At 48.6% G+C, this 24,972-nt stretch overlaps 12 protein-coding genes across 12 annotated transcripts; 6 read left to right on the top strand and 6 right to left on the bottom strand.

Annotated features, from left to right (window-relative positions):
• Positions 1 to 176: 176 nt before the first annotated feature.
• Positions 177 to 2,888, top strand: FMAN_06890 (uncharacterized protein; the record flags this gene model as incomplete). The annotated part of the gene is made up of 1 exon (XM_041825842.1): positions 177 to 2,888. One exon carries the CDS (start codon positions 177 to 179, stop codon positions 2,886 to 2,888), a length of 2,712 nt encoding a protein of 903 aa, XP_041691182.1.
• Positions 2,889 to 3,152: 264 nt separating this feature from the next.
• FMAN_06891 (uncharacterized protein) lies at positions 3,153 to 4,898 on the bottom strand (the record flags this gene model as incomplete). The annotated part of the gene is made up of 1 exon (XM_041825841.1): positions 3,153 to 4,898. The coding sequence occupies one exon, from the start codon at positions 4,896 to 4,898 to the stop codon at positions 3,153 to 3,155; it is 1,746 nt and encodes a 581-aa protein (XP_041691181.1).
• Positions 4,899 to 8,251: 3,353 nt separating this feature from the next.
• Positions 8,252 to 9,216, top strand: FMAN_06892 (putative dehydrogenases with different specificities (related to short-chain alcohol dehydrogenases); the record flags this gene model as incomplete). The annotated part of the gene is made up of 3 exons (XM_041825840.1): positions 8,252 to 8,532; positions 8,630 to 8,961; positions 9,029 to 9,216. The coding sequence occupies 3 exons, from the start codon at positions 8,252 to 8,254 to the stop codon at positions 9,214 to 9,216; spliced, it is 801 nt and encodes a 266-aa protein (XP_041691180.1).
• Positions 9,217 to 9,985: 769 nt separating this feature from the next.
• Positions 9,986 to 12,031, top strand: FMAN_06893 (uncharacterized protein; the record flags this gene model as incomplete). The annotated part of the gene is made up of 2 exons (XM_041825839.1): positions 9,986 to 10,347; positions 10,405 to 12,031. 2 exons carry the CDS (start codon positions 9,986 to 9,988, stop codon positions 12,029 to 12,031), a joined length of 1,989 nt encoding a protein of 662 aa, XP_041691179.1.
• Positions 12,032 to 12,133: 102 nt separating this feature from the next.
• Positions 12,134 to 13,429, bottom strand: FMAN_06894 (uncharacterized protein; the record flags this gene model as incomplete). The annotated part of the gene is made up of 1 exon (XM_041825838.1): positions 12,134 to 13,429. One exon carries the CDS (start codon positions 13,427 to 13,429, stop codon positions 12,134 to 12,136), a length of 1,296 nt encoding a protein of 431 aa, XP_041691178.1.
• Positions 13,430 to 14,137: 708 nt separating this feature from the next.
• On the bottom strand, positions 14,138 to 15,355 carry FMAN_06895 (uncharacterized protein; the record flags this gene model as incomplete). Its single annotated transcript, XM_041825837.1, has 1 exon — positions 14,138 to 15,355. The coding sequence occupies one exon, from the start codon at positions 15,353 to 15,355 to the stop codon at positions 14,138 to 14,140; it is 1,218 nt and encodes a 405-aa protein (XP_041691177.1).
• A 296-nt stretch (positions 15,356 to 15,651) lies between these two features.
• Positions 15,652 to 17,203, bottom strand: FMAN_06896 (putative UGA2-succinate semialdehyde dehydrogenase; the record flags this gene model as incomplete). The annotated part of the gene is made up of 2 exons (XM_041825836.1): positions 15,652 to 15,795; positions 15,848 to 17,203. 2 exons carry the CDS (start codon positions 17,201 to 17,203, stop codon positions 15,652 to 15,654), a joined length of 1,500 nt encoding a protein of 499 aa, XP_041691176.1.
• A 511-nt stretch (positions 17,204 to 17,714) lies between these two features.
• FMAN_06897 (uncharacterized protein) lies at positions 17,715 to 18,571 on the bottom strand (the record flags this gene model as incomplete). Its single annotated transcript, XM_041825835.1, has 3 exons — positions 17,715 to 17,738; positions 17,792 to 17,951; positions 18,003 to 18,571. 3 exons carry the CDS (start codon positions 18,569 to 18,571, stop codon positions 17,715 to 17,717), a joined length of 753 nt encoding a protein of 250 aa, XP_041691175.1.
• A 388-nt stretch (positions 18,572 to 18,959) lies between these two features.
• Positions 18,960 to 20,108, top strand: FMAN_06898 (putative 3-isopropylmalate dehydrogenase beta; the record flags this gene model as incomplete). The annotated part of the gene is made up of 1 exon (XM_041825833.1): positions 18,960 to 20,108. One exon carries the CDS (start codon positions 18,960 to 18,962, stop codon positions 20,106 to 20,108), a length of 1,149 nt encoding a protein of 382 aa, XP_041691174.1.
• A 454-nt stretch (positions 20,109 to 20,562) lies between these two features.
• Positions 20,563 to 22,460, top strand: FMAN_06899 (uncharacterized protein; the record flags this gene model as incomplete). The annotated part of the gene is made up of 4 exons (XM_041825832.1): positions 20,563 to 20,597; positions 20,650 to 21,172; positions 21,227 to 21,930; positions 21,995 to 22,460. The coding sequence occupies 4 exons, from the start codon at positions 20,563 to 20,565 to the stop codon at positions 22,458 to 22,460; spliced, it is 1,728 nt and encodes a 575-aa protein (XP_041691173.1).
• Positions 22,461 to 22,570: 110 nt separating this feature from the next.
• On the bottom strand, positions 22,571 to 23,314 carry FMAN_06900 (uncharacterized protein; the record flags this gene model as incomplete). The annotated part of the gene is made up of 1 exon (XM_041825831.1): positions 22,571 to 23,314. One exon carries the CDS (start codon positions 23,312 to 23,314, stop codon positions 22,571 to 22,573), a length of 744 nt encoding a protein of 247 aa, XP_041691172.1.
• Positions 23,315 to 23,740: 426 nt separating this feature from the next.
• On the top strand, positions 23,741 to 24,745 carry FMAN_06901 (ADH2-Alcohol dehydrogenase II; the record flags this gene model as incomplete). Its single annotated transcript, XM_041825830.1, has 1 exon — positions 23,741 to 24,745. The coding sequence occupies one exon, from the start codon at positions 23,741 to 23,743 to the stop codon at positions 24,743 to 24,745; it is 1,005 nt and encodes a 334-aa protein (XP_041691171.1).
• Positions 24,746 to 24,972: the final 227 nt, after the last annotated feature.

Here is a 24,972-nt window from a genome sequence, read left to right as displayed (position 1 = left end):
CAGATTGAGAAGTCTTTTCTGTCGACTTCATCTAAAATGATCTACGGGCGACTACAATTCGCTTCAAGCTGACCCGACTACCGAGACCGTCATATAACCTGAATAGGTTATACTTAACAGACGAAAGATTACAGTAACCTTTCTCAATATCCCCCAATCAACTCTGTAAACGAACCATGTCTAGTCCTCAAGTTGCAAGGCTCAAGTTCGACCATCACCACAATGGCCTCGGTGTAGACACGTCTAGACCTCGACTCTCGTGGTCTTTTGAAACGTCGCCCTCAACAGCTTCATCATGGGTACAAACTCGTTATGAAGTTGAGGTCACCTTGAACACAGGTGATACTGAGGTATTTACTATCGAAGGTGAAAAATCAGTTCTAGTACCATGGCCATCGAGGCAACTTTCGTCCCGCGAATCTGCATCGGTTCGAGTCAGGGTATACGGTAAAAGCCTCGAGGAAGACTCTCCCAGGCTAGAGCCAAGCCCTTGGTCGACAGCTGCGACAGTTGAAACTGCTCTTTTTGAAACCAGCGACTTCAAAGCGAATTTTATCACCTCGGCCGAACGAATTGGACCGTGCGGGCCGCTGCGACCGATCCGGTTCTTCAAAGAGTTCACTTTACCGCCCGACATAACGATTATTCCTCGTGCACGATTATATATAACAGCCCTTGGTGTATTTGAAGCAACTATCAACGGACAACGTGTCGGCAATGAGGTCCTGGCCCCAGGTTGGACGAGCTACAACCATCGCCTCATTTACCGTATCCATGATGTTACCTCGTTACTACTCCCAGGGAAGAAGAATATCATCAGTGTCGAAGTTGCTGAGGGTTGGTATGCAGGAAGACTCGGCTTCAAAGGTGGCAAGCGGTTCCGATATGGAGATGAGCTGGGGTTATTTGCTCAGCTCGAGGTCCAAGATGCAGCTGGTGAAGTGCCTTGGGACCTTATCTCAGACGATACTTGGTCATGCACCACGAGTCCAATCGTTGCAAGTGAGCTTTACGATGGCGAGGTTTACGATATGAATCATATACCTCCAAAACCTCTGAAGACGAGACTTCTTCCGAGGCCATCGGCTCGACTTTTAGCACCCGATATACCCCCTGTCCGTGTTACCGAGCCTATCTCCTGCAAGCGTGTCTTTACCAGCCAGAGCGGCAAGACAATCTTGGACTTTGGACAGAACCTCGTGGGCAAGCTCTTAGTATCAAGTCTCCCTACCCAGAAGGACAAATGCATCACTTTTCGTCACGCTGAGGTTATGGAAAACGGAGAGTTGGGAACACGACCACTTCGTGACGCAAAATGTCGTGATACCATCATTGGGTCTGGTGGGACGATATCGAATTGGTCACCGAAGTTCACCTTCCACGGCTTCCGGTATGTTGAGGTTGAAGGATGGCCTGGTGATGGTCCGTCGCCCGAGGACGTCCAAGCCGTTGTACTTCACACCGATATGGAACGACGAGGATTCTTTGAGTGCTCCAACCCTTATGTGAACCAACTCCACAAGAACATCGTCTGGTCAATGCGTGGCAACTTTCTTTCTCTACCAACAGATTGCCCGCAGCGAGATGAGCGTCTTGGGTGGACCGGCGATCTGCAAGTGTTCTGCCCAACGGCGACATACCTCTACGATACTCTAGGTATCCTCAGTAATTGGTTACAAGATGTGTCAGCAGAGCAACTGGAAGAAGGCAAGGGCGGTATCCCCCCTCTTGTGTGCCCCAACGCCATAAGTTCTAATTGGCCTCATATGGCTCAAGCAATATGGGATGATGTCACGGTCTTAGCTCCCGAAGCGTTATATCAGTATAGCTCAGATAAACATCTACTGGAGAGACAGTTTGAGAGTATGTATGCGTGGCTTGAGCAAGGTGTTGATAGAGCTCCAGATGGACTTTGGAACCCAGATAAGTGGCAGCTAGCAGATTGGTTAGATCCCAGCGCGCCACCTGAGGATCCTGGAAACGGACGAACTGACAGCATTCTCGTCGCTAATGCGTACCTTGTTCATACGACACTGGTCTTTTCCAAGCTTTGCTCTGTTCTTGGACAGTCAAAGCTAGCTACCAAGTTTGCCCAAGATGGGCAACGACTCAAGGCCCTCTTCCAGCGAAGATACATCACAGCAGAAGGCAACCTCATGTCAACATCTCAAACAGGCCTTGGCCTCGCCATAAGATTCGGTCTTTATCCTGAAAATGATGAACAACGCAAAACTGCTGGGAAAGCTCTCGATCGCCTCGTCCGCACCGCTCGCTTCCATATCAGCACAGGTTTCGCAGGAACACCAGTTATTTCCCATGCACTGTCTGAGATTGGCCGCTCACAACTAGCATATCGTATGCTGCTGGAGACGACGTGCCCCAGTTGGTTATACGCCGTGGTATCGCATGATGCGACGACCGTCTGGGAACGTTGGGATAGCATGTTGCCTGATGGACGCATCAATCCTGGTCAGATGACGAGTTTCAACCACTATGCTCTTGGGGCCGTGGGCGATTGGCTTCATGGGACAGTCGGCGGGATTGCACCCCGTGAACCAGGGTGGCGCGTCATTCGTGTTCGCCCTATTCCCGGGGGGAATATCACCAGTGCCAAGGTATCGTTTAATGGACCTTATGGACTTGTTGCATGTGAATGGAAGCATGAGGGTCAAAGGTTTAGTATGTTGCTGACCATTCCTCCCAATTGTTCAGCTCTAGTCACTCTGCCTTCAGAGGTGCGAAGAGACTTTAGCTGTGAGGTGGAGGCGACTAGAATTCTTTACTCTGGTCATCACTCGCTGGAATGCGAATTTGACGCTGGGGAATGGCCGTCTAAGCCAATGGTTGCAGCTAACCAACCCATGCCTGTAGATAGTATCGCTAGGTAGAACAGTGGTTATGAGTTTATGGAGATGCTTCAAAATCGCAAATAATTGAGGGCTTGCTATCTGGAAGAAATGATCTGGCTTCGTCAGGTAACGAATGGCACAATCATTCATCGCAACCTCCTTCACCATTCGTCGAGACGACCTTTTTTTCGATTGTAGATCAATATCCTAATATCTAGCTAAAGAGTCGCAATTTTCAGGCATCCAGCGCCTTAGTTACACGTCCATTGTCCATTTTCTACTAATCCATAGGTAGGGATAGTCTCAGAATGAATAGTCAGAGTCGAACAAAATATCTTCAGACTCTGTCGTCACGTCTTCTTCTGATCTTGTAGAAGATAAATCTTCGATAGGCCACTTATCCAGAACCGCTCGCTGCTTTGCTGACACTGGACAATTTTCTTCCAAAGCCTCCCTCACCATCTTTCGAGTTCTAGATCTAAATATTCGACGGTGTGAAACCACAAATGATACCGCATTGTACGCCATGTTAGTGTCCACAGCGTCTGATTGTATAAGCACGTACAAAAGTCGAAAGGCTGAGTCTCGTGCGATATTCTTAAGTCCTCTGATCTCTCTTCTCTCGTCTGGGTCCCAATCGTCCTTACCCTTCCTCATGTCGTACATAATGTCACGAATGGTGCGGCCTTCAGTGACATCAATAGCAAGAGAATCAAGAGTGTCGCAAAGAAGATGAAACTGGGAGAGCTCCATGGGCATGCGGCGAAAGAACTGTCGAAATCCCTTATCTACCCCGTAGCCGATCATTTCGGAGTAAGGTACATCGCCGTACTTTGCCCTCGTCGTCTCAATGGTCTTTTCCTGACTCCGGTCGAGCATGTCGGACACCACTGCCTCGTCCTGTGCGGTCGCTTTCATCTTCGGCTGTGTATTGCCTCTTTCTTCCCATTTGGAATATAGGAACTGAGGCAGCATATCTTCCTTTTCAGACCGGTAAAGTGACAATTTGCTTCCGCCTTCATATTTAACAGTAGCTTTCCCCCCATTTTGCCTGGTCAAGGTGGAGATTGCTTTAATTAGTGACGCTAAACGCTTCAGATCACTCTGGTTAAGCTCTTCCCATCTCTTAACCTGGGCTTCCACGTCCTCAACTTGTGGTACTTCAAACTTCCCTCGATAATGATATGCTCGCACGAGCTTTGAAGTTTGGGACACCCAGAGCTGTGCTGCGACTTCCGGTAAAGGCAAGTGTCTGCTAGTGGCTCGAGTTTTAATTTCAAGGATTGACTCGGGAGGCACTATTCGACCTTCTTCCGTGATGACCAATTTCGATTGGATAGGATTGACGCTTGAGGCGCTGGTGGCTGGCGATATGGACAAACCTCTCATACTGGCGAGCAGAGGGTCGTCTTTTGGCCCCTTGATCTTATCGGTGGCCACGTATCCGTCGGCTTCGTAGCGTACAACAAGTTCTAGGCCACAAAATCTATATGCGATGATCCTATGATGACCAGTGCTATCATTGACCTGCTTGACGGTGTATTCTTCTTCGAATTTATGGCCAAAGCCACGAAATTCATTTGGCGCAATAAACCTAGTAACTGCTGTCTCATCTCGGCGAAACAACGCGGTCGTCCCGATGATCTCTACCGCTATGGTAAATGGCTCAAGATCGCCAGGGGCCAAGTCAGAATTGATGAAAGCCAGTAGCTTGCGAATGTTGTTTCGATCGGTTACAACGTCAACAGGGCGGATATCGAAAGCAGGTTGTGTAAAGTATAAAGCGCGGAATAGCGGCTCTAGTGGACTCTCTGGATAGCGAGCTTCATTTTGGTTTATGTAATATAAGCCCGAATCCTTTTGGAGCTGCTTTGAGGTCTTGGGGGCTGACCAGAGAGGTGGGCTCCCTGGGACGGCGATTGTGGCAGTAGGCCTTTCAATCCAGTTGTAGGACGATAGATGTCTGACATTGGTAATTGATGCAGTGGTGCAAGTGCTAGAATCCTCAATATCGTGCCTCTTGATCTCGGCAATAGTGCTAGACGTCATGTTGAGATCAGACCACTGCAATAATGACCTATGCGTATTCAGTGTAATGATCGAGGACCGCAGAGACGCGTGGCGACTCCCCCATCTTAAGCAAAATGCCCCGCCCTAAGGACCCCTCTATACGCGCTTCGTTTAACACACTATTTGCTCGAGCTAGCTCGAGTTTCCAGTGTCCGATTGGTGAAGTGACTAGATGTGTTGCACAACATATACAACGTCTGCATCATATCTTAGTAGAATGTTCCCATATGCAAGTTCTTCTAAAGTTTCCCGTGGTTGCATAACGATTGGCTTCACTGGTGCCACGTCGGTCACTCGCAGACCATACGTTTCGTGAGGCTGCGAGCTGTTTCGCCAGTACGTGCTCTCTTATGGCCATGATTACTAGAACTTAGCAATCATTAATGTCAGCCTTTACAAAGAAACTATTCACTTAAGGAGTAAGATCGGCATCCCCAGCTTTGTTGTCCTCATTCGCGACATTTGGCATTCACCGCACCGAAGGGTTGTCGGTTGATGACTCAATATGACACGTTCTGTTGGGGTTCCAACCACTTGCACTCAGATGACGTGACTGATATTTAGGACTCGCAATAAACTCTAACGCATGCATGAGTAAACCAAGACTTTCACTACACTTCACATTCACTAGATGGGATGCTGCATCCAACCTTACCGCACACTCCTCTGTAGGAGGCCCACCATTGCGCTAGTTGTCCCAGTTTCGTCTGATAAGTACCCGATAGCGCCGTGGTATGATTTCCGTACGACGTACCCTACCACCACTATGGACTGTAGGACTAGGTCACGGGATTGCTAAGTAGGCCATGCTTTCCATTATGTACCGCAAGTGAAGGCTGTTGGAAAAATAACTCATAAGGCATAATACAGGAATTCAGAGATATTTGGGTGAAATATCAGTTGTGAAAAGTTATTCGGAATCATCAGAAGTGGTAAAACTAATCACATCCCTGAAGCCAACTGGCCACGACTGTTGATGGTCGGCCTCCTGCATCTACATTACGTGGCCTTTTCTTTCTTTCTTGCTTACCCCGCTCCTGCTCAACCCTTGTGATCAGTAACTGAGTCTAGATCTAAAGCGATATTCTATTTCGTCCTAGTTCGTTGTGCAGTATTTCTGACAAGTGTAGAAACCGTCAGCGCCATATCCATCGTAGGTCATCCACACGATAGCTTCACCGCTAAAACGTGGTAGAAGTGGCTAGAGTCATGTTGCAAGTGTATTAAGAAGAGATGTTTGTCGAAAAGGTAAATAGAATCCGAGGTCGACGGACAGAGGCGAAAATATCGATCGACCGGCTGGCTGAGCTCCAGCGAGATTGACAGTAATTATTAGATAGGTTGGAAGAACGTCCTTCCGGAGTTGTAGACGACAGATTAGGTTGCTCTACACTCGAGGAAGAAGGCCGTAGGGCCAAGCTAGGCGGAGGCATCTGCCTAACATAGGATCACAGTCTGACGGCATCGAGGTCTTGTACTTTCCCATAGGCACCACCAGTTTGAGTCGCTGTTTCCCGTTTTGTTATCGTTTCTTGCACGCCCAGTATTTAATACTATGGAGCTCAAAGCGAAACATCAAACCAGACTGCGCCTCCAGTATAACAGATCCTCCTCAAGACAAGATCTGATCAGTCATTACCTTGAAATATGTCAGCCGGCCATCAAACGCCTGAATTGTCCACATTGAGGCAATACAGACGGGAGATGCAGCGATTTCCATTAGGCCTTGTTTAGTGAGTGGTGTCAAGAGGTACATCATGCAAATGGTTATTCGGGCTAGCCTGAGCTTTTGACCAACATCACCGACCAGAAGTTTCAAAATCTTAAGAATTTCTACAAAGCTATCCGCGCATCTTAAGATATGCCGCCGTGACAAGTATTTATAGACATTTTCACCGCCCATAATGCCATTCATAAGTGATTGATAAGGCACCGCTATAGATAAAACGAGAAGTGGGCGAGAAATAGTCATGTCCGCGATGTCATCTACCTCCAATAGTGTATAAAAAGGATCCAGGTGCTGGCGTGGGACACCGCCGCAGGTGACAGTTATTTTCTCCATTAATATGATGCTTGAGGCATTTTTGACCAGGAGTTTTGCATAGACGCCGAGCGCTGGTGCAATTACAAAGCAAAAGGCTGGGCTGTCTCGAATAGTTGCAACTGGTCCATCACCACAAGCTTTTATTATGCAGGTGGTCAGACACATAGAAGGACGACGAAAGTGTTCCTTTCCCCTCTCAATACTATGCATAAGTTTCTTTAATAGGTTAACAATATACCCCAACAGAAGGCAGCCGGGACAAATGGAAGCTACACGCAATCTTCCACAAGTCTAATTGACTTCATTTAGAAACCCGTAAACAGCAAAGAGACCGGTAAATAGGGTCACAGGAGCAGCTCAGGATAAATCAGCGACGGTTCGTTCTGGCTCACGTTGGCTCACGACAAGGGAGAAAGTCGAAAGCAAATTTCTAGATCAACAGTCTGTGTAATAGGTATCCCACTCGTTCAATAGAGATAACGATTGCTTGGTGAGCCTGAGCGACCTTACTACTTTGGAGCAAGCATTTGCTTTGTACCGTCCACGCAGCTTAGCCAACGGGGCCTAGCATCAGAGTATGCTTCAAGTGTAGGTTGCATATCAAAGGCATCTAACGTCCCGACCTTGATGATAGTCAGGCCAGGAAAGGATTCGCCCTGCCGATAACAAGTGCTCCCACAATCACCACAAAAATAGCTGGTGATCCCATTTCCACTATCGGCTAGTTTCTGAAACACTTTTGGTGTGCCTTGAATGAGGTCGAGATTCTGCTGAGGGACCAAGATATTAGTGCTAAAGGCACTTCCGCTGATCTTGCGACAATCGCCACAGTGACAAAGGGCCTGCTTGAGTAATTAGCGGGCTGATACTTGTAAAGTTGTGTTTGCCAACAGATACTACGATTTAGTGGATACGTACCTGCACCACAGGATCTCCTGTGTAACGGTACCGGATATTTCCACATAAGCAGCCGCCTTCTACCATCTTGAATATATAATAAGCTTCTTCAAGATTGAAGAGAATTTACTTAGAGCAGAATTTTTCTCTGTGATTAGCAACATGAAGAAACTCTACGGTTGAGCTTTGTTGTCTTTTAAATGGGAATCCCAAAACGGTAATATTAAAGACCCGAGGTCCTCGGCATAATTGGTTGCGTACTCCATATTTAGCGTTATGTATGTTTGCATAACTGCCAATTCTCACAATTGATATAGATCTTCACTATATACACCTAAGAGAGGATCGAATTTCACTTTAATTATCGCCTTGAATTATAATATTCTTCACTATGGGACGACTTGACGGAAAGATAGCCATCGTGACTGGTTCTTCCAGCGGGATAGGCCGAGCAATTTCGCTAGAGTTTGCCCGAAATGGTGCTAAAGTGATCTGCGCAGATCTGACCGAGATAGCCCGCGCAGATGTTGCCTCTGAACTAGCTATCACAACGCACGATCTGGTCACAAAGGAAGGCGGAGTAGCCGAGTTCTTCAAGGTCGACGTTACCAAATCCGAAGAACAAGAGGCTTTAGTGAAATATACTGTCGAAAAGTTTGGCAGACTGGATATGTACGTCCCTCATCCCTGTTCTTGCATTGCAAAGATCTGGCATTTCGACCTTGTGCAAACTTCCAATGATAGCCTGGCTAACAGATCTGATTTCAAGAATGGTTAATAACGCCGGTGTTGCAATCGAAGCCAAGGATCCCCAACCTATCTGGAGCTTCGACCAAACCGTCTTTGAGAAGGACATTAATATCAACGTGGTTGGAGTCATGCTTGGATGCAAGTATGCTTCCGCCCAGATGATTAAACAAGATCCGCTCCCGTGTGGCGACAGAGGCTGGATTTTGAATACAGCAAGCGTTTTTGGCCTGGTTGGCAGCCCGGGTATCGCTGGTTATGTTGCATCCAAGCATGCTGTAATGGGGCTTACCAAAGTATCGGCATGGGATTGCGCGCCGCACCGAATCCATGTGAATGCTCTGTGTCCTGGGTGTAAGTGCTTTTCCTTTATGTCCAGCTACCCGAAACCCTATCACCACCAGAAAGTAACATTGCGCAGACACGGACACAGCCTTTATAGCTGGTCTTGAAGGACACAGCAGGGCCCAGGTGGAAGCACTCCACCCTTTCGGGGGGCTCGGACGTCCGGAATACATTGCAAGAGCGGCCTTGTTCTTGGTTTCAGAGGATAGTAGTTGGGTGACGGGTATAGGGTTACCTGTAGATGGGGGCTATACAGCATTTTAGTAAATGTTAAGCTATAGGTATTTGGGAGAAGTCTTGAAGTATTCGGTTAGTGCCTTAAATTGATTTTATGTTATTTCAACATGGCATTAAAATTTACAATAGCCTACATGTGTCGGCTGTGTTAGTTAGTGCTTCTCTGTTAAGTATCTCAGCCTCTTTGCTACGATTGCATCTATGATTTTTCTCATGGTGCTGTGTAGGTCTATCGGTCTGTATGCTTTAGGTGCTGTGTAATTTGCCTTTTCCCGGCCCTTTCGCGTGATGCTTGGGGTGTTATGCCTGTCACGTGGCCATTTTGCGAGCTTCTAGAGCGAAGACACGACGACACGATGCTGCCGCCTGTTCCACTCTCTCGCGATGTGTAGCTCTCGGTGCGTTTGGCATAACTCGCCCCTTCTGGTCCTGGCTGTGTATTCGCCTTCAGCGCTTCGGTTTTGCTAGAATTTCGGCGCATTAGTCGCTCCACCGTGCAGTGCAGCCGGGCAAGGATTTGCATGAGCAGCTGTAGCCTGGTCGGATTAATATCATTTAAACATTCCGCCCGTTCTAATAATTGGCTCTTATAAAATTTCTTGCATGGCTGCCTTTGCGATATATTCCATCATGTCAGACCTGTACATGAAATCCGCAACATTAGGATGGGTCCTTGGCTTAGTCATAGGATGGCTTTTTTAGACGTTCTTGACCGACAATCTGCTGATGCTTACATCACGCGCCTTACACGTAACATGAGTTTAATAGTCCTCACCACCCACTAGACCCAGAAACCATGCCTCGGTGCGCATTCTGCCGCACTTTTACTATTGATCAGGATCGTTTCTACCTAGAATTCCACCCAAACCTCGCCTCACTGAAGAAAAGCGCTGACGATGGCTGCGACTTCTGTCATCTTTGCTGGACAGGCTTCCGACGAGAATGGGCAAGTTCTGAGATCGAAGCTGTCCTCAAGGGGGAAGTTCCGGAAGGAGTTACCAAGTTTGAGCCAGGCATCTGGATTTATGTCCACTTCACAGACTACAGTCCTACTCTGACTCAGCCGCGCATTATTGTATCGTGCGGGAGATATAACCCTATCACTTCTGTAAAGGAAAGCAGCCATGGACTTAGCTACATTAACCTAACCGTCTACGGGTAAGATTCGTTGCATCCAGAGCACAGTGTTAGAAGAAATACTAACGCGCTGAACAGGAAAGAAGGAACTGCGGCAGGTTCAAGAACACCTGGACGGATTTGCACACCGGAATATGAGCCGAACTCCTACCTCACCTTGATCCAGCGTTTCCTCGAAAGATGTACAAAGTCTCATGAAGCGTGCGGTGCTGATATGACGTACGAAATGCCCACCAGGGTCATCGACGTTGGCAACGCGAAACAAGGAGACCTTCCACGACTTGTCGTAACTGGCCATAGCATGAAGGAGAAATATCTTGCGCTGTCTTATTGCTGGGGACCCGGTACAGACACCTTCACCCTCAATCACAAGACAATGGAAGGAATGCTGAAAGGTATCGACGAGTCTCGCCTCGTAGCTGCACATCGCGATACTATAGCGTTAGCCCGCCAACTGGGCATCCGATACATCTGGATCGACGCTCTATGTATAATCCAAGGCGACAAAGATGACTGGGAACGTGAATCAAAGCTCATGGCCAAGGTATATGGCCATGCGACCCTTACTATCACGGCAGGGAGATCAGGCGACGCTCGCAACTCCTTCATCACCAATACCTACAAACAATCTGCTCCCTGTTGCGAGTTTCCTCTTGGAGATGGTCTTGGTGGAAATGTTCTTGTTGGCCCATTGAGATCCACAGACTATGGCGTTACTGAGACTCGCGGCTGGTGTTGTCAGGAGAAGAGGCTGAGCCGTCGGGTGGTGCTCTTCGGCAAAGAGCAACTCTTCTTCCTATGTCGAAGCTCCGGTTACTCGGAAGACCGCAGCTATCAGGAAGGTAAATCTGTCTTACTGCACAGCTTTTTGAAAAATGGCAACGGGAGTCCGCAATCGACCCGGGATCGGCTCCTGCAGTATTGGGACGAGATTGTAGTCGATTTCTCTAGACGTCAACTATCTAACCCTCATGACATTTTTGCTGCACTTGCCTCCATCGCCGAACCTATCTCCAAGGCTCTTCAGTCACGCTACCTAGCCGGTCTCTGGGAGGATGATCTTGTTCGTTGTTTACTTTGGAGGCCTGGTTATAGAGTGAGCAGTTTCTTTGGACCAGCGACAAGACCTTTACCAACTATGTTTGCACCCGCCCCGGTGATCAGAGCGCCTTCTTGGTCATGGGCTTCCATTCAAGGTGGCGTCAAGCCCCTCGCACTCCTACAGTTTCGGCGGATGAAGACAGAGAGCCAAAGCGGAACACCATTTATAAGGCCGAAGCAAGAAAGTTGGACGGTAGATCCTCACTGTGGAGCTGACGCCCTACACATGCCGTCTTGCGAGCTGCAGCTTCTGGGGCAGATTCAACAAGCAGTCGTGCTCACAAGAACACCGTCGAGTGAGTTCATTGCTTCTCTTCGGAAGCAAAAGAGGCCGGCAGGTACTATGCGTCGACCAGTTGTGCTAGGGCGCAAGGAGCTGAAAGGAGGGAGCCTGAATAAGGACATGTCAGTTTTTGTGGCGCTAGGAATTTTTGACTTTGACGAAGAAAGTGTTGAAGAACTCTGGTGCTTGCAACTTACACTCGAGGGGGGGCTTATGCTCTGCAAAAAAGGTGATGGGGCGTTTCAACGTATAGGAGTGTTTCAGGTTTGTAAACTGGACTGGTTTGATGGTGTAGCAGAGTCTGAAGTTAGGTTGGTGTAAGGAGATACAGATCAATATAGGCGTCTCTGCTATAAAGTAACTTTATCGTTTTAGAGAGAGTTGACTGTTATTTCGTCATTTTGTCTATTGCAATGTATTCCATTAAATTAGGCCCTTTTCCCTCCATCTCTCTTCACATTGCATGTGAGCCCCAGAGTATCGTGGAATATCTCCCATCTCACAGTTCCTCCAGTACGTTCCCAAGATCTTGCACTGCGAAGAAGTAGTTGCTCTCATTCCTGCGAGGTATGCAGGCGTAGCCATATGTGGATAGTATCGGGATCTTGAGCAAGCTGATTCAATGATATGACAGATCCTATCCACAGCAAACTCCAGCGTTACCTCGGAAGACGTCTCTTCACTGGAGCTTTGGGTTGTGAGAACAGCTATCACAGCGGCGCAGCGGTAGATATCACTGCATTTCCCTTTCTCTGTCTTATCCATTCCGAGCTTCAGAAGTTGCCCCATTGCTCGAGTGAGGCTATCTGATGAATTGGTGGACTCTTTGCTCTGGACCAGAGAAACAAATAGCCAGAATGTCTCTGCTGGACATCCAACCCTATCGAAGAAGTCTTGGCCCAGCGAGCTTCGATGCCAGTCGTCAAAGATGAGGCCGCTCTTGGTGTTGCTGGTAGACTGTCTGACCAGGGCTCCAATGGTATCCCACCATGCGAAGTAGGCGACAATCTCTTCGAGACCTGTGAAGCGCCTTGAAAGTTGCTGGAAGTCTTCACTATTGCTGCAATGGCAATCTAGTAATGAGCGGGCTCCACGTAGATGACAGTCCCATTCGCCAAAGACGCCATCTGACACGACCTCGAAGAAAGCAAAGACGGCTATACCCAGAAAGGCAGCTGGATCAGCAGTGTTCAAAGCCTCACTAAGACTCTTGAGAGCTGCGAGTCGATGCCACATGAGCGTGTCCTCATCCTGCGTCCCTTCTCCGGATGATAATGATGACGGTGAGGTTGGCAAAGCAGTATCAGTGGTTGATCCTCTCCTCTTACTAATCCTCGCCCTGAGAAAGCAATCAACCTGATCGATAAGCCCCAGGCCCTGGTCCACACAAACATCATCATTCGTCGCCAACCTCGCAGTCTTCAAACTACTCCCAAACGCCAACAAATGCTCCACAACTTCATGCTGGTCCGTGGCAAGGGACTTTTCAATCACAGCACTTCTATTCTCAGCCCTGCTCGGCTTCGGCGTCGGATTCGCTGCCCATACGACTCTCTGTGGATAATCTCCGCATGCGTATCCTGATTCGACGCAGGGTCGACAGCGTGGTCTGTTGAGATCGCACTTGACGCCTCGGGCTTTGCAGGTCTGACAGTCCCGATCTCGGCGTATACCACGTGGCTTGCCTCTGGGGAAATTATTGGTCTTTGACCGAGGCATTACGAGAGATTTGACGATGAATGAGGGTGATAGATAACTTTCCGAAAGAGGTGGATTATGGGGCAGAAACGGAGATGGAGGATATAACGCAATGCAATGATGCAGGATTAAAGTTGGATCTGCTTATCACGCATTTCTGGCCGTTGACTCGTGTAGATAGCGCGGACTGGACTAAAGATTTGGTTGCTTTCCTTGTTTGGTCTGGTGGCAGGACCGGAGACGCTTGCGGGGGTGGCACGCTCCGCCAAACGACTCGGCTTATCAGCATCACAGGAACCAAAGCGTTATCGCAGGGTCCGGACATAGCGACGGGAATGGTCGCTTCTGCGTACTCTCACGCTAATCCGCTTATGACAGCTCCGGGTCCGATGGCATCCATGCTCCAGTCTACCCTGGATAAACCAATTCAAATTCCAGGTCTCAGGAATAAGCACGTGCAAGAAAATATTTCATTAAATAGTCAGCTTCAACACTATATAACCATTTTGGAACATATTTGGAATATTCATGATGCTTTATATGTACTTACATTACTTTTATCTATCTGTTTTGCATTTTCTTACCTTTGAAAATAACGTCCCACAATTTTGTGGTCTAGACTAGTAAGGAGTAGGGAGAAACAGCTAAACAAATGAAGATCGCAACATAGTTGACATTTTGATTTCAGAACAGCCGTCGTAAGGTAAACCTGGTATTGTAAATACTCCGCTATAAGCGCTCTAGTAGGTGCACCTGAAATCTGGTATTCTCTAGACTTCCCGGAAATCTCAGACCTGCCGGTAACTTATACTCCTTCTCATGGCCACTCTCAATAAGTTTCGTCCATGCGGGTTGTTTCTCTTCCTCTGAGTTTTCGCTGCTGCTCTTAGGCGGCAACAGTGCTTGGTGAAGGAGCCACTCAAGCGGGTATTTCTTCTCCTCTCCCTTTTCACTGCTGCCAGGCAGCACGACATCGGCCCCGGGGCTATCTACAACAAGTAATAGACTTCCTTTAGGCGCTATGTCAGTCAGTCTCATCAAGAAAGCTGTAGTTTTGGATATCGAAATTGAGTAGAATTCGTGGAGTGTGAAGAAGAGAGTGATTAGTGCCGGGTTGGACCCAATCGTCGTGCGTAGAGTTGTGCTGTCGTTTTCGAGGATGTCCAAGTTGTTGACTGCTAGATTTATGACATGAGATGGGATAGCGGAGATATTTGAAGCGCGCGCCTTGGCTGTTGCATATTTGGAAAGAAGAGGAGGATGTGTGAGAGTATGTTGTAGTTTTGTGACAATGCCTGACCAATCGTGCTTGTCGATGAGATTGAGATCAACCATAGCACTGTTGTCGTGATCAGGAGAAGGTGACTCTACCCGGGGAATTTCGTCAAGCTTGTTTTCATGAGAGTATTTGAGCAATGCCACACATGCTAACAAGTCGGATCCTCCCCGCCCAAAGCACACGATTTTGGAAGGCTTCTGCTCACTGTGAAGAAATTGTTGGATCCATGCAGCATCGCCCATCTCACTGCAAATCCACGCCAACAAATTTCCCATCGTCAGAGCTCTACTCGGGCTCCAACGGATCGTATAAGCCTCCAAGAACTCTTGGCTCCCGAAAGCTTTGCTGTAGTCCTTTTGCTCAAGAGCTTCCCTGATCTCACGCAACACTGGTTTTAATGCACTGAATTCATCGACGGCAGGAAATGTCGTTCTGATTGTGTCAAGAATGAGTTTTTGATGCTTAACAGACAGGCTCTGGATTTGTTCAATCGAGCTAGCAGTATCCTTCACTGCTGTAGGCGTCTTTTTGGCGGGTTTGTGTAAATAGCTAGGTCCAGTCCATCCTGGACGGCGGACTGGTGGTGCAACTGGTGCCTTGGATGCACCGCTTGACGGCGGTTTGCCGTGCTTTGGCTGAGACTGTGCACTGCGCTTGAATTTCTTCATGGTGGATCTCTAATATTTTGACGATTTTAAAGTATTCCGGTACGAGCTTGGGTGAATGGCACAGGGTTGTTGCTAAGCGAACATTTACGAAAAAGTAAAAAATTCCAAGCTCGATCGGCAAAAGTATTTTCCGACATATCACAAAGATTAGTGGCTAATGCGGGGAAGTGTTCACTGGATCTGGCTTAGAAACATAAGCATACAACAAGCAAACAAGCAGAGTCTTGATAGAAATGCACGAAAAAATGTGAGAACTTTTAGTCGATGCTGATGACCTCTAGATTCAATCTCATAAATTAATATTGCCCCTCAACAGTCATGGTGCCCGTCTTGGTGATCAAGAACTCATCAATCGCAACATCCTTACCACTCTCTTTTCCATGTCCACTATCCTTGATTCCTCCAAAAGGCGCTTCAGCCGATGAACTATTGCCTGCGTTCTATACCAAAAGTTAGCTTGCCCTGACCAACAAATCTTGAAGATCGACTTACCAATCCAATCATTCCAGCATCGAGGTTCTCAAACATTCTCCACAATCTATCCACGTTCTTGGTAAACACATAGCTTGCTAATCCGTAGGGAGTATCGTTGGCTCTTTGGACAACCTCTTCTTCTGACTCAAAACGGTAGACGCCAAGAAGGGGAGCAAAGATCTCCTCATGCGTCATGAGCATTTCGTCCTTCATCTCGGTCAAGATAGTCGGCTCCATGAAATATCCCTCCCCTTCGTAGCGTTTACCGGTTCCAAGGGCTACCTTTGCTCCCTTGCCGACAGCATCTTCATATAACTCCTCCGCCTTCTCGAGGCCTCGTGTAGTCGTCAACGCGCCCAGCGTAGCCCCTTCCATCATACCATGGCCTAGTTTCAGCTTCCGAGTTTCAGATACAAGTCTCTCAACAAAAGAGTCATAGATGTTGCTCTGAACAAACACTCGGTTGGACGTGACGCAAGCTTGACCCGCGTGCCTCCACTTCAGAGCCATGAGCTGGTTCATGGCCTGATCAACATTGGCGTCATCGAACACGATAAAGGGGCAGTTCCCGCCGAGCTCAAACGTTGTCTTCTTAAGGTTCTGGGCACACAACCTGGCGATGATCTTACCAACTCTCGTGCTACCGGTGAAACTCACCTTTTTCACAAGCGGGTTGAGACAAAGAGCTTCAGCGACTGCTGGTGTATTCTCGAGGGACGTTGTAACCACGTTGAGGGCACCGGGCGGAAAGCCTGCTTTTAGCGCTAGATAAGCGACTGAAACTGCTGTGAGGGGTGTCTCGGGAGAAGGCTTGATGACCATTGTGCAACCTGCAGCGAGAGCCGCAGCTGCTTTGCGCAATGCCAAAGCAATGGGGAAGTTCCATGGAACAAGAGCAGCTGCAACGCCGATAGGTTGTTTGATCGTCATGGCGCGTCGACCAGGAATAGCGCATGTAATGGAAGACCCATGCGCTCTGTCTGCCTCGCCGGAGAACCACCAGACGAACGTGAGCGCATAGTCGATTTCGCCGCGGGCCTCTTCTAAGGGCTTTCCAGTCTCATGAACAAGAATATGAGCTAGATCTTCTCGTGCAGCAACCATCAAATTATACCATTTCATGATGGTCTGAGCACGGAAGCGCGGTGTTGTCTTGGAGTAGCTCTTGAAGGCGTCGTAGGACGACTTCACTGCTGCATCGACGTCGGATGCTGTGCAGTCTGGGCATGATGCCCATGTCATGCCGGTTCCTGGGTCGATGACGTTGAAGGCCTTGCCTTCTTTTGAGAAGACGAATTCTCCATTGATGAGAGACTTGGGACGAAAGAGGGAATCGTCTGTGAGGCTGAAGGGGAGATGATGTGAGCTTCCCATGATGATGTATGGTGGTATGAAGGAAGCGAAATGAGATTCTGGGGAGAACAGAGATATGTGATGATTGCTAGGAGAATACGGATTGGGGTGGATGCTGATGTGTGCCTCATATGATAAGATCATCGGAGTTAGTTTCTTGGTCCGTCAATCGGCCGATGATATCCTTCTGCTCCAGGTACCGACCGACCCGTCACAGGGGCCATGGCAAGGTCCGCTTTTACCCCGCGCTGAAGCATCACAGGAACATAAGACACTAATGCCTAATTAGGAAGGGAATCTAATCGCCAGATGCGTTGACAATCGCAGCGCTATCCACATTGCTGAGTGTCATGGCGGACGAAGAACCAGCCGGTAAATCACTGCATATGGTCCAAGAGTGCAATTAGGAATGATAGGGTTAACGAGCTCGAGAGAACTTGAAGACGATGAGACATGCAATTGATGGCATTTTTATTTTTATAAAACTGGAAGAACAGTAACAAACTGCCTTGACCCTCTCCTCTTCCTAAGCTTACACACAGCGACCTCCATCAACCTGTAATATTTTGTTAGTATCAGTATATCGTGTTCCAAAATCAGAGGCCATACCTCCAGATCAACACCAGTAATGAAAGATGCTTCATCACTAGCCAAGTAGCAGCAAGCATTGGCAATATCGCTGGGTGTCGAAGGTCTGCCCATTGGAATTGTTGAAACAAAGCCCTTTCTGTTCTCCTCCGTATCCGGCTTCCCGATAAATAGATGCGTCCTTTCAAGTTAATGAGAATGCTCTCGTAGACAAGCGCAAGGGAACACCCACATGCCAGTGCTTCCAACAACAGGAGAAACAGAGTTGAACCGAATCTGCTTAGGTCCATACTCAACCGCCATAGTCTTAGTAGCATTGATAACAGCCGCCTTAGAAGCATTATACCACGTCAACTCAGGTCTAGGCCTAATGCCCGCCGTGCTCGCAACCTGGATAAAACACCCTGGCTTTCCCTCCTTCAGAAAGTACGGCACCAGCACATTAGTAGAGTAATAAACGCTCTTGACATTGACATTCATCACGAGGTCAAAGTCCTTGGGCGTGACCTCCTCAGTTGGCTTCTTCGAGTACGCTGCACCAGCATTGTTGACGACAATGTCGAGCTGTTTGTACTTTTCAATAGCAAACTCAAGAACACGACGCCAGTCATCGGGGTTGGTCACGTCGGCGCGGGTGAAAGAGCAGGATAGTTCTTGAGCGACGGCTTGACCCTGCTGTTCGTTGAGGTCGGTGATTATGACGTTGGCGCCTTCAGAGATGAATTTTGTGGCGATGCCTTTGCCGAAGCCTGATGCGCCGCCTGTGACGATTGCGGTCTTTCCTTGGAGGCGGCTTGACATGATGATGAGTATGAGATTTTGATAAGGGTTAAGTGTGTAGGTTGAGCAAGAAAGAGAGTGTTATCTCGCTTGATCTGTATTTTTATGTGGTGATTGGCTTCCCCACGTTTTAGTGACTTGGGTGGGAGACTCCGTTTCACTCCCTTCCAGAACAGGAAACCAATGAAGACGGGGCCAGAATTAGAGAGAGTGCGGGGTAATTTAGCAGTCACAGGAATAAAAAAGTCTTGGCTGCATTCATCATCGGCATTAACCACCAACGGGCATAATTATCAGGCCGAGATCGGCAGACCAAGTACTAGACCTGATTTCCATTATCTTGTAGTCTCCAGTCCTCTTGTAACCCTCTCGCTATCCCACCACTCACTCCATCACATCGACTTCAATCATGCCAGAGAACAAAGTATTTCGCGTTCTCATTCTCCCCGGCGACCATGTCGGTCCTGAAATCATGGCCGAGGCCCTCAAAGTCCTCGATATAATCGAAGCAAGTCGCCCAGACATCCGCTTTGAACGAGACACGGACATCGTCGGCGGATGCAGTATTGATAAGCACGGCACCCCCGTCACAGACGCCGTCCTCGAAAAGGCCCTAGCCAGCGACGCCGTTCTCTTCGGCAGCATCGGCGGTCCAGAATGGGCAGGCGTAGAACCTACTCCCGAGTCAGGACTCTTGAAGCTACGTCAACGTCTCGACGCCTTCGCTAACCTGCGTCCCTGCGAGATTCTCGTTCCATCGCTAGTTAGCGCATCGCCTATCAAGGCTGAGCTTGTAGCCGGGACAAAATTCATCGTTGTTCGAGAGAATTGCAGTGGTGCTTACTTTGGCAAGAAGGAGGAAAGTGAAGATGAAGCGTCTGATCTTTGGATCTATTCGCGACCTGAGGTTGAGAGATTGGCTCGTGTGAGTGCAGCTGTTGCAAGAATCTTGCATGCGAGCAGTGAGAAGGCAAACGATGGGAGCAAACCTGTTGTTTGGAGTGCAGACAAGGCCAATGTTCTTGCGAGTGGCCGTCTCTGGAGGCGTGCAACTACAGATATCTTCAACAAGGAACTCACCGACATTGATCTTCGCCATCAACTTGCTGACAGTCTGGCCATGTTGATGGTCCTGGATCCCAAGCGCTTCAACAACAGCGTCATCCACACAGACAACACATTCGGCGACGTGCTCTCCGACATTTCCGGTGGCATCACCGGCACTCTGGGTGTCCTCCCCAGCGCAAGTCTCGCCGGGGTTCCAGGCGAAGGATCCTGTAAGGGAATTTATGAGCCTGTTCACGGAAGTGCGCCGGATATCTCGGGCAAGAACCTCGCCAATCCGGTGGCGCAGATCTTGAGTCTGGCGATGATGTTGCGATACTCGTTTTTGCTGGAGAAAGAGGCCGATGCGATTGAGCAGTCTGTTGCAAAGGTTCTGGATACGAAGGAGGGTGGTGGGTTGGAGATTAGGACAAAGGATCTTGGGGGTAGTGCAAAGTGCAGCGAGGTTGGAGATGCGGTTTGCAAGGTCCTGCAAGACTTGTTGAAGAAATAGGCAGGAGATATGAGGGAATGATTAATAGCCGTTGGAGACTTAAGAACAACTGCATTGCTAAACTAAAAAGCGTAAACCTGAACCTGATTGTGACTCGTGCTCGGCAGATCGGATCATGTGCCGAGGCACGGACCACGGCTCACGATATTTACGCCAACTCAATTCCGGACGTTCAAATTGGAAGATTACAATTGCTACCAACACCTGCTGATGGACATACCCAAGTCACCAATAACTTAAATGGCTAGATCAAAGCTGCCTTAATAGGAGACGGGACAAAATAGCGACGCTGCCAGACCCAAAAGACGGCGCATTGACCGCCAAAGACCCGACGTAACATATTCTCGCAAGCGTGCTATCGCGACCTGTCGAATATGTCGCGTAAAGAAAATCAAGTGCAATAACGTCCGGCCAGTTTGTGGATCGTGTGTGGCATCTCAGTCTACTTGTGCCTATGAAGGCTCCGAGGAGGATCATTCATCGTGCGCGGTCCGCCCTCTGATAATTCACTAACCTAACCTCGCTGACCAACGACTTTTAGATTCGACCCTGCCAGTATTGCCATCCTCCAACGTCTGAACCAAGTCCTCGAGAGCGTTGGAGATATTCCAGGTATAATCAAGGCCAATGTTGAGACAGCCTTGAAAAATACCGCAAGCCCGGCTTCGCGTGTCGTGGCAGGTGTTGACTCGTTCTCGGATAGCCAGGGATTGAGCTCTGACGATCTCACCGCCCCCACTGTGATATTAAGCGTCGAGTCTGTTCTTGAATGGCCTATTCTGGCGGGCATCGTGGATCCAAGCCATATTCTCGAAGCTCTATCGGATACAAAAGCTGGTCGTGGCCATGCTTCTTCTCTGACCTGCGGAACAGACAGTTCTCCGGACTTCAATACGGGACTGACACCTATCGCAGTTGATGAGAAAGGAATACCAAGGCTCGTGTGCCAATTTCTGCAGCATGTTCATCCTGTGAACCCGATTCTTGACGTTGATGAGATCTACTCACATAGTTTGCGCTTTTCAGAGACCGGTATCACATGGGATGGAGAGTCATGCATTGTGGTCAGTGGAACAAAGAGCCTTCAGATAACTAGAGTATACTGACACATATCCTAGCTCATCGCCTGTGCCCTGGGATGCATAGCAAAACCTTACAATACCATGGTGACTTCGCCATCGGGACCATCAGCCGCATCCTCCATCGAATCACAAGGTGAAGAGTTAGAAATGGCGAGTGCTTACTTTGAGCTTGCTAGACAAAGACTGAGCTTGTTGGATCAAAGTCTTCTGGCAGCTCAGTGTCACTTCTTCGCCGGGGTATACTACATGTTCACTCTCGCTCCCCTGCGCGCCTGGTCACAGTTCGAGCATGCTGCCAATATTTTCTATATTTACTGGACCTATCTGTCGCGTAAAGACTCGCAGCCCGTGCACCTGAGACGACTAGCTCGAAGCCTTTACTGGAGCTGTCTCAAATCCCAAGTCGAGCTTGGTCTCGATCTGCATCTTCCTCAAACTCTTCTGAAGGACCTACTTGATGCTGGGTGTGAGCTACCTACTCCTCCTGAGATAAATGCGCGTCATTCTCAACAGGCAACGGCCATATTTCCACCACCAGGGGAAACCCCCACTGAAGACCTTAAGGGTGTGCAGGAGGAGAGTTGGTACTATTACCTTACTGAGATAACGCTCAGAAGATTCAATAACCGTGCATTCAACTTGCTGTATCGCGATGGGAGAGGCTGGAGGAACACAGAATCTCTCAGTGTAAAATCACTCATTTCAGCTGTTTCACAGGTTGAGGACCAGTTAGACAACTGGTGAGCTTGCCTCGTTTCCATCTCTCGTATCTCAGCCCTATGTCATGACGCTAACATGGAGTAGGGCTCAGACGATGCCTCTTATGGCTCAAATAACTATGGGTGAACTACCTACCAGCAAACTAGCTCTGCTACTCTATGCTAGAATTCTAGAACTCAAGTGCCTCATTTATCGGCCATTTCTATACCATGCCGCTCATTCCACCATGGGTGACAGAGAGCAGGTTGAGATTAGTCCCTTCGTTGAGAAAGGCCTTTCTTGTCACTTTGTCGCCATTACAATTGGATACCTGCACTACCGAAACCACATAACGTATTATCATTTCAGGACATCAACAGCCTCTGCTCTCTGCATCATGGCAATCGTCAAGTCTAGGAAGGTGCGTGCTGTTCATGAGATGGACTGGCGCGGCGGTGTTAAGGGATTGATCAAAAAGATTCGGTATTGGGAGAACGAGGCTGCTATGGCTGGGCGTTGTGCGGACGTCTTAGAAGCTGTCATGTCGGCTGTTGAACACTCCCTCCTGTAAGAGCTGTAATCAATTGGCCGTCGAAGCCATATGGAGGATCAAAGCACATGGGGCACTTGAGATGGGCGAAACGATCATGGGTAGTTGGACGAGAAGATATTATTCAGTTATCAGAGAGGGAAGCGATCAACGTCATTACCAAGAACCGTGTTGCTCTTCCCCATCCAAGAACCAATGTACGAAACAACATCCAGATCAGCCCATGGAGTCGATGCAAATCCTTTGTTAAACTTGAGACTTCCTTGTCCACTCCATCTCTCACTAAACTCAAAGTGCATATCAACAGCCACAAATTCTCTCAACGCAGGCTCAGCTGGGTCTGTACTCGGGATGACGCGCAGATTCAGCACCTTGGGCGGAGTCGCTGCTCCCACCGAAGCATCCAGAAGCGCCTTTGGCGCAAACTCGAACTCGACCAGGGACCTTCCTGCAGGACGTTCTGCGTTTCCCATCATGACTCTTGACCCAGATGAAGGGTGAAAATTGACTTTACCAAAGATCTTGGGATAGCCAAATATTTCTCTCCCAGCGAAGATGGCGCTGTCGTTGTCGAGAAGGAGAACTAACGAATAGTCGTATATGTCGTTGTTATACTTGACTCGCACGGTATGGACGTACTCGTTGTATTCGCCCACGGTAGAAGTGCCATAGTGGATAAATAAGGAAGTCATGATTGGTTGGTCTTCCAGTTCGAGTTCCTGGGGCACAAGGTGTTGAATCTGCGAGGCTTGAATGCGGTACGAGATGGAGACGACAGTCATGTTGCTGAAGTAGAACGGTTCTTGGGAGAGATATGGTGGTGCGAACAAGGGAATGGCCCTGTCGTTCTGCACAGAGAGTGATCCGAAAACCATTATTAATGAATGCAATGAGCTTGTTTCTTCGAGTATTATCTTGACGATTTTAATATCAACACATCAGGGAGGTTGGCTACTTTATGTCAACTTCCTAGTATAAGTCCAGTCTTACTTACCATGATCCGGTGTCGTGCTCGGGCTGATACAAGACCCCGAGCCCGGGCCCGTATAAGTGCCGTTTCAAACATGTCCGGTACTCCCCGGACTTAGATGCTCCACAGTAGTCCATCCCCCAGGGACAGACATGTCCGGTACTCCGCGGATCGTCATGCTGCCACGTTGAGACGAATAGAGATATAGTGTAAATAACTTTTCAACCAGTTGTTCACCCGAAATGTTTAGTATTTAAGGCCAATAACTTACCTGTATATCTCGACAATGGTATACTTACATTCCTAAGCTGTTTCGTTTACTGCTCACAATATGATGAAAGCCTTTTCCTACGAGAATCCCGCCTCTGGTCTTCAATTGAAGGACCTGCCTATTCCCGAGGCGGATGATGAGAGTGTTCTCATTGAGGTCAAGGCCGCAGGAATATGCCACTCAGATTGTCACATTGTTAGTGGCCATGGAGACGACTACATCGCCAAAAAGCCAATCGTGCTCGGCCACGAAGTCGCGGGGATTATTAAAAAACTCGGTCGGAATGTTTCTGGCTTTCGGATCGGAGACGCTGTCACACTCGCGCTCCTCATGCACCCTGTCTCGGAGCGTATCAACGGCGCATATGTCGGGTTGAGCTTCGATGGCGGTTATGGCCAATACGTCGTCGCGCCACAGAAGATTCTCGTTAAAATAACTGATGGTATATCTTTCGCGCAAGCTGCCGTTGCGACAGATGCGTTGGCGACTTCTCACCACGCTGTCGTTGGTGAAGCCGGCGCTCAGCCCGAATTGACAATGGGTATTGTTGGTCTGGGCGGACTGGGTATGCATGGTTTACAATTTGCCTGCCTAAAAGGATCCACCGTGTATGGCTTCGATGTCAATGATGACAAGTTTACGCAAGCAAAAGGCTGTGGGGCGAAGGACTGCTTTGCGTCTCTTGACGATGCAACCAATGCTGGCTTAGCGTTCGATGTTATTGTTGACTTTGTCGGCCACTCTACAACGACTTCGGCTGCGATCAGGACTGTGAAGCCAGGTGGCAAAGTCGTCACTGTTGGTCTTGCGTCGTCGGACGTCACGATTCCATCAAACACAGATTCGGGGTACATCCTCAAAGGCGTCACAATCGTTGGATCCATTGGCGCGTCAATGCAGGACCTGAAAGATGTTCTGGGACTTCTAGCTATGGGTGCTATTAAGCCTGAGCTTGCAGAGGTTGCCTTTGAGGAAATACCAGAGACTATCAAGCGGCTAGCTGAGGGAACTGTGGCAGGTCGCGTTTGGACGGACCCAAGGCAGTGTATTGATGGTGTAGCGTAGTACAATTGACTAGCTTTAATAGCATGAAATGAGATCTCGGTGATATTTCCCGGCTCTGTTAAACTGACAGCGCACTTTTTGAGCTCAGCTACGCCACCATCCAATAGTCATGCAACTCAGACTGAACAGTCCCACATATTGAGCTTAGCGGCCAAGCTACACTAATCACTTACAAGGGCGGAGAGGTCAGTAGTCACAAAGGGAAGATCAAGGTTAGGCATGCAAAA

Source organism: Fusarium mangiferae (genome assembly GCF_900044065.1).
Source record: "Fusarium mangiferae strain MRC7560 genome assembly, contig: FMAN_scaffold024, whole genome shotgun sequence".
Classification (NCBI taxonomy): domain Eukaryota; kingdom Fungi; phylum Ascomycota; class Sordariomycetes; order Hypocreales; family Nectriaceae; genus Fusarium; species Fusarium mangiferae.
The sequence above is the reverse complement of the archived record's forward strand: the minus strand, read 5'-3'. Positions and strand labels throughout refer to the sequence as shown.